The following is an 8,172-nucleotide window of genomic DNA, read 5'->3' as shown; positions in this document are numbered from 1 at the left end:
GACGTCGTAACGAAAGCCATGCTGCAAATTGTGTACAGAAAGTGGACAGAGTAGGTGGTAGAAGTGGTATGGTTTGGGCTGGAATCTCATACAGTGGCAGGAGAGATCTGTTTAAAGTCCAGGATAATTTGATACTTCGACGTTACCGTGATGCGACGATACCTCGACGTTACCGTGATGCGACGTTACCTCGACGTTGCCGTGTGCGACGTTACCTCGACGTTACCGTGATGCGACGATACCTCGACGTTGCCGTGATGCGACGTTACCTCGACGTTGCCGTGTGCGACGTTACCTCGACGTTGCCGTGTGCGACGTTACCTCGAAGTTGCCGTGTTCGACAGCGTGACCTTCAGCCACAGACGTTACCTCCTCTGTTTGTGGCCTTGAGGGACGTGTACCAACTCATTTCCAGGCACTTCATCCGCAATCTGGTCCAGTCTATGGGACACCGATGCTGAGCAATCATTGATGCCAATGATGGCCACACAAGATACTGAATACTCTGCGACCTTAACCTTGGAACACTTGTCATTTGTGACATCCAGTTTCTGGCAGCATTGGACCGTTAATGTTCATTCAGCTTTTCTTCATGACTCCCCTGTAGTCGAAACCTTAAGTGCATAAATTGATTAAAATTTTCAGCTATGCGTTTTTTTAGTAGTTTATAATGTACGGATCGTGTGGACTTACTACAGACGTTCGAAAACAGGTTACTGTTTCTCAAGTTCATCGAAATATTTGTAAGTATCGTCACGCTTCAAAGCAACCATATGGTTGTGTGTCGAAATAAAACTACTAGTGTGATCCCGAAACAGTTTGGCGAGGATGATGTTTATTCCTGATTGATCAAAACGATGACACTTTTGGTATTTGCGGACATATACATTACAGTATATGACTTCCTTAGGTTCCCGAGGACACATGCACCTATCACTCACGGCACAAACTGCCCATGGTTTCACAACAGCCTCTCGTACCCACTGCTTGTTGTGAAACATGATGAATGTTGCTTCATGCTCAAACACAGGAGCTAGGGTGCAGACATCTTCCTTCATGTAGTTCATTGTGGCCTGTAGAGTATGCTGTCCCACGGAGTTAGTGCCTGAGCGTATGACCAAGCCTCTTCTTTCTATGTCATCTAGCAGGGGTTTGATGATATTGTTGGAGAACCTCACAGACGCGTCCATCCACACCAGTATGTCTGTCTTATGTAGGTTAGCCTGAAGGTACAACAAATAGATGCAAACCTATCTTAAGATGTTACAGAGCAGCGTTCATCCACAAAAGTATGTCTGTCTTATGTAGGTTAGTTAGCCTGCAAGTACAACAAATAGATGCAAACCATTCTAAGATGTTACAGAGCAGCATTCATCCACAACGGTATGTCTGCCACGTACAGGTCAGCCTTAAAGTACAACAACTAGATGCAAGCCTATTTTAAGATGGTACAGACGCGTCCAAAAAACCGGAGAGATATTCTTGAACCCATTCACTAAACATTATAGTTTCTCCCGAAAATACGTACTTACATATGGCAACAGCCCACCTGTATAATAATAGGTTTCCATGTGTAGCATTTAAGATTCCGCAAGTTTGAAGGCATGAACTCCAACGGAAAACTCCGAACTTCACAACGACAGTGTTTCTCCATCTGTGAAAGAAAGACAGAGACATTTCCATAAATCGTAGTTAAAGGTGCAATCTGTTGTACTATGCAGTCCACATCATAACGGTCCGTTGTATGATGGATAACACCTTGCTCCACTCATCACAAACACATACAAAGACAAGTCAGGCGAACCATTGTAATCATAGCGACTTGTAACGCCTTGAAAACATGCATGAAGGTGTGTACAGTTACTGGCGATTTCATCACATCCCTTTATGTAGTGTTAGGATCTCGTCAGTGTAAGTAATATATATATATATACATTGATGAACGTTTTATGTGTTACAAGCAACTCTGATGACAAGGAGAAAAAATAATATTCATTGCAATGCAAATATTTTGTATCATGCAAATTATCTATTGTAAAAAGTTCATTATGTAATTATGTTCTGTTATTTTCTATTATGCAATAATTGTATTGGGTTTATTATGACATTGTTTGTATTATGTTCATTATGTTATTTTTTTGCATTGTGCCCATTACGTCACCATTTTGTATTATATTCACCAATGTCATTGATTCTATTATGTTCATTACGGCTTTAATTCATATTATGTCCATTGTGTCATTTTTTATTTGGATCATTGTATCATTGTATTATGCTCATTTTGTCACTGTATTATGTTCATTATATCATTGCATTATGTTCATTGTGTCATTGTACTATGTTGATTATGTCATCATTGTTTAGCATTATGTTTCACCTGCGTTCGTTCAGAGACCGTCAGTCCTAGGTCATATAGCACAAATGTATAGTTATTAATCAGAGGGAAGACATTCCTATGGAGGTTCCGGATCAGGGCCTGAGACTCGTAGAAGTGGTTGCTGGATGTTGCTGTGACAAACATTGTTCTTTTGCCAGTAGGGGGCTCTTGGAACCGCTTCATTAATGTGTCCAGATCCAAGAGATTTCGTTCCGACATGGTGGACAGGACACTTCTCAAGTTTTCTTCCAATGTTGTGGACTGTGGTACTGGACAGTCATTTCGAACACATGCCTTCCCTGTAAGGAGTGAATGTTATTCTCCGTACTTTTTAAAAAAAAAAATACATATGCTTACAAACGACATAGTCTTGACATCGAGTTAAAGTATGACTTGACTCACCTGGGAATGATTCCTTGTCACATGTTTTCACTTGATTGTTCTTCCATTGTCCCGCACGTTGTAAATCTGTTTGATCACATAAATATCCTTATGAGTACAAAATGATAACATTTGGCCTGAAGAATTAGGCTCAGTAGTATACACAATGGGGGAACGGGACCAGGTCCTCCTCAAAGGCTTAATTTAAAAAATAAGCCTTTGGCCAGGACCTTATCCAGTTCCCCCATTGTGTATACTACTTACTGATGTGCATGCGAAATTACACTGTCGTTGGACAAGCGAGGTGACAGCTGCCTGAAGGTGAATGAAACATAGGTCTCGTCTGTCCTACCATGGGGTCACATCGCTACAGTCTCAGAAGTGGTTGCTCTCCGAGCGAGAAAGGCTAGATGAGTTGCAGTGTGTGTGTATCTCAGCTCAATATTTTTACAATGATGCATGGCCATCAGACTAGTGAGGTGACAGATGCCTGAAGGTTAATCAAATGCAGCTCCTGGCAATCTTCTGTACACTGTTAACCACTAAAGGTCACATGCAACAAAAAAATCAAACATAATTGAAACACAATTTTCACATATTCATGACATATAATATACATTGTTGCTTGTTAAAAAAAACCAGATAAACAAAATTATATAGGCGATTCAAAAGTGCAATATTTTGTACCTGGGCTTACTTTCCGTGAAACAAAGCCATCGGGAGACCAAACCCAGTCATAGCGGGTGGTGTGTGACGACGACTTCCGACTGGCGGGTTCATTTGTTGATACGCTGAGGGCTCATTGTGTGTTCAGAAAGATGATCTTCATTTTAGAAGTTGGCGAGTCACAAGAAAGTAAGATTTTTCATGGATAGCAACTTCTTTTATTTTATTTGATGCATTCATATACTGTTGTCAAACAAAATCATATACACTAGAAGAAGCTGTTATCCATAAAGAATATGTATTGAGATGTTGGGTTTTGTAAATACATGTTCTCTGAATTTGCATTTGATTCAATCAAAATCATCTCAGTGGAGATCGTGAACTAGTACGGCACTGGAAACTCGTTCGTCCAAGTACAACGCAGGACTTGAAACTGACCAGAGTTTGCACCACTTTCCATCAGATCCAGTTATCAGAGAAAAATGAATATAGTTTGTTTGCAACCATAGACATAAAAACATGTCATATGTACAAGTATCACACCTGCCCAATTACATAATGCGGCAGAAACAGGCCTCGGGCGCACGAGTCATACATCAATTTATTTATGTTTATAGCCTGATAGGTGTTAAGTTCAAACTGCATGTGGCCAATGATTAAAGTTTTGTATTGCATATTGTCTTTAGCAGACAGGCAGGCAGGCAAACATATAGGTGTCAACTAACCAGACATTGAGCTTTCTGTGACAGAGGCTGCAACTCAACTCGAACCTCGTTTGGAAAAATACAAGAATCCATGAAACGCTTCACTCATGAGCAATAAGGTTTCGTAGTGGACATGCTCGATCGCGTCGGTCTGCACATAGCCGAGCACAAATCCATCAAAGAAGGATCGCACCTGGACCCGCCCATGTACTACAAGATCAAGCAAGCCATGGTCAACGTCAAAAACAAAAGCGATGATTACCTGAGGGTGGCCATCAGATCTGCAATGTTTCTGACTAACTCGCATTTGGACACCCTATCCAGCTATCCTGAAGACGACAGGCTTGAGTGGGACAGCATAGACGAACCCACTCCGACCTCCCAGATACCCATAGCCATCAACGTCTTCAGATACGAAGGCAACAAAATGATCAGCCCCCTCGAAGGCAATTGTGGATGCAAGACCATCAACATATTCATGATCCAGCGAGGAGACAAGTATCACTATGCATGGAAAAAAAATCATCAGACTGTTTTTCGACCATTTGAACCACAAGGAAAAGAAACACTTTTGTGAAAGATGCCTGCATGGCTCCACACTAGCCGACCTGCTGGAATTGCACCCAGAGGATTGTCGAGGAGTAGGACAGATGGCCGTGCAAATTGACATGTCGACCAAAAACGACAATGTCTTGAAATTCGTCAACCACAAACATCAAATGTACATTCCTTATATCATCTATGCTGACTTCGAAGCCCTCATCAAAAGCATTGACACCATCAGACGAAAGTTTCACAAAACACAGGAACACAAAGCTTGCAGGTTCGGTTATGCAGTCGTCTGATGCAATGGATGAACGAATGATCCCATCATCTACCCAGGTCCCGATGTGGTCGAAACATTTCTAATGCACTTACAGGCAAAATTCAGGGAAGAGTAAAACTGTTGTCAGATCCCGCTTACATACACATGACCTTGGAGGATAAACTCGCTTACAAGAAGACCAAAAATTGCCATTTGTGCCACCAATCACTGAATGGGGACGTCATGAGAGGTCATTGCCACGTCACAAGCAAGTACAGACATGCCGCTCTCAATGCGTGCAACCTGAAGTTCAGAATGGCTCCCAACATCATCAATATGATTCACAACCTTCGCGGGTATGATTCCCACTCGATCATGCAGGCCATCACAAAGGTCTAAGGCAAAACAAATCTCCAACAACATGGAAAAATACATATCGTTCTCCTTGAATGGTCTGAAATTCATCCACAGCATTCAGTTCATGCGGTCGTCTGTAGAGAGTATGGCGAAACATAACAACCCTGATGATTTTCACATCACCAATCAATACACTGACACTAATACCGGAAGGGTATCTGCCCTTACGTATACATGAATGACTGGTCCAAGTTTGACGAGATGTGACTAAATCCCATCAAATGCTTTCACAGCACCTTGACTGACTCGGCCATCACTCCAGACGATTATGTGCATGCGATTAATGTGTGGAACAAACTGGGCTGCAAGATTCTGGACAATTACCCAATTACCATGACAATGACCATTTACTTCAAAACGTATGTGCTTGCAATAGTACGGTCTCGATCTTGGGAGCCCTGTTGAAAAAAAAGACCATCATGGAACTTAAACTGCTGACGCACATGACGTGGTGGAATTTCCATGGCCTTCAAATGGTATGCCAAAGCCAACAAGAAGTACATGGTTGGCCACGACCCAGGCAAACCGACCAAGCCCCTCCTCCAACAACCAACAATGCCAACAACCTCTACGGCTTGGTCATGTCAGTATCTTCTCACCAGACGATTCGAATGGGTCTCCTCGCCCGAGAAGATCGACGTTGTGAGCGTTGCGCTGGATTCAAACAAAGGCTACTTGCTCGAAGTGGGCTTGGAGTACCCCTGAGAATTACAGCTATTCCCTGGCTCCCGAAAGATTGACGGTGAACCTGGATTGAACGTCTGACTACCAGCGAAACGTGCTGGGAAATGATAAGATGACGACCAGCGTCAAAAGACTTGTGCCAAACCTGATGAGCAAAACAAAATACATTGTTCACTGTTATGAAAGTTGCAAAGTGCTGTACATGGACACAAATTCCCTGCTCATAGAAATTTGTCCCTAGGACATGTACAAGGACATGAAGCAGACGAATGTGCTGGCACGCCGAATATGTCAATGAAATCATGATGGCAAAAAGCGTGAAAAAACATGTGGCGAAAAAACACATCAAGCACACCAAATTCAATGAAGACCTGTTCAAGGACAAAGTGTTCAAACACCAAATGAACGTGCTGAGAAGGACTCAGGATATATGGACTGATGAGCAACAAAACAATGGATTGCCATCGATGGGGTCACCGCTTATGTGTACGCTTATTAAAACCATACTCACTCACTCATTTTGACAATGTGCTACACAATATCCATCTTTGTTGTTCTTCCACATTCATAAAGTTAAACAAATCTCGTTTGAAGCCAATGGGCATATGTTATTTCCGTGCTATGTCACCTCAGGAAACATATGTTGCCAACAATCATGACCTGGAGTGTTGTTAACAACAGCAAGCGAAAAGTGTCATTTGTGGGTCAGATCTCAAACATTGCCACATATAAATATATATAACTTTTCCACAACCACTAGATTGAGCCAGGTTTTTATTCATGCAGCTTCCAGCAATATTACATTGGTACCTCAAAATGTGTGACTCACCCTAACATCGATTGTTACTTGTCCATATAAACAAGATTGTCTTCAATTAGAACAACAAAAAACAACCAAAAACAAACAAGCAAACAGATAAATAAATAAATATACTTGGGCCCTTGAGAAGGACCTGGTCCCGTGGTCCCGTTGTGTATGCTTCCGGCTCGGCAGCATGTTTATTAGAAATAAGGTTAAAGTCATCAGAATGACATGCTTAAAGCGTTCATTCATCGCGACGGAATCCAGGTTCGATTCATAACATGGGAAAATGTCTGGTGCCTTCCGTCGTGATATTGTTGGAATAAAGCTAAGATGGTGTAAAACCATACTCACTCACTCATTTTGACAATGCGCTACACAATATCCATCTTTTTTGTTCTTCCACATTCATAAAGTTAAACAAATCTCGTTTGAAGCCAATGGGCATATGTTATTTCCGTGCTATGTCACCTCAGGAAACATATGTTGCCAACAATCATGACCTGGAGTGTTGTTAACAACAGCAAGCGAAAAGTGTCATTTGTGGGTCAGATCTCAAACATTGCCACATATAAATATATATAACTTTTCCACAACCACTAGATTGAGCCAGGTTTTTATTCATGCAGCTTCCAGCAATATTACAGCAATATCATGATGGAGGACAACAGAAACAGTCTTCACACATTGTACCCAAATGGGGAATCAAACCCGGGTCTTCGACATGACGAGGAAACCAATTAAACATACGGTTTCAACACTGCCTCGCAACCACTGGAAGCTAACGTGTACATATACCTGTAGTTTTCTGTGCATACTCTTCAAATATAGCAGGAAAGGGAAGTCTCTCAACCCGAGCTGAAATATATTGGCATCACACTCTGAGTGACAGTTTTACATACATCAACAGTGTCACGTAGCACAACAACTTATTAATACTTTATAAAGAACTAGAGAATATTTATAAACGAATTATTATACGCCTATAGAGCGAGTTTCAGGCTCTGTACACACCCGACGGATAGACGTCCCATTTGCCATTGTGACACCTGAACCCAATACACCACTAGCTGATGTACCCTGCAGACTAACTCTCTGTGTTGTGATATGTATTCATTTCATCTTGTCCTTTCCCCCAGTGTGACATGTGGAAGTTTGAGCTGACACCTGGCCTCTTGATTTTGATTTACTGTCAGGGGAACATGTCCTTTTACATTTGTGCGAAAATAACGTAAGACTGACAATCGGTGAAAATGGAGATGTTTTGAAGGACCATGAAATATAGACGGGTAACAACCTCATGCGATGATCGTTCTCGTAGCCGTTCAAGCTAACA

The 8,172-nt window shown here is 41.8% G+C and overlaps 1 protein-coding gene across 1 annotated transcript; it reads right to left on the bottom strand.

Moving 5' to 3' along the window:
- Nucleotides 1-713: 713 nt before the first annotated feature.
- On the bottom strand, nucleotides 714-4,156 carry LOC137287941 (uncharacterized). The gene is made up of 5 exons (XM_067820312.1): nucleotides 4,150-4,156; nucleotides 2,780-2,845; nucleotides 2,378-2,676; nucleotides 1,550-1,654; nucleotides 714-1,223 (listed from the first exon to the last, which is right to left on the bottom strand). The coding sequence occupies exons 1-5, from the start codon at nucleotides 4,154-4,156 to the stop codon at nucleotides 714-716; spliced, it is 987 nt and encodes a 328-aa protein (XP_067676413.1).
- Nucleotides 4,157-8,172: the final 4,016 nt, after the last annotated feature.

The sequence above is a fragment of the Haliotis asinina genome, chromosome 6 (genome assembly GCF_037392515.1).
Source record: "Haliotis asinina isolate JCU_RB_2024 chromosome 6, JCU_Hal_asi_v2, whole genome shotgun sequence".
In the NCBI taxonomy this organism is placed as follows: domain Eukaryota; kingdom Metazoa; phylum Mollusca; class Gastropoda; order Lepetellida; family Haliotidae; genus Haliotis; species Haliotis asinina.
The sequence above is the reverse complement of the archived record's forward strand: the minus strand, read 5'-3'. Positions and strand labels throughout refer to the sequence as shown.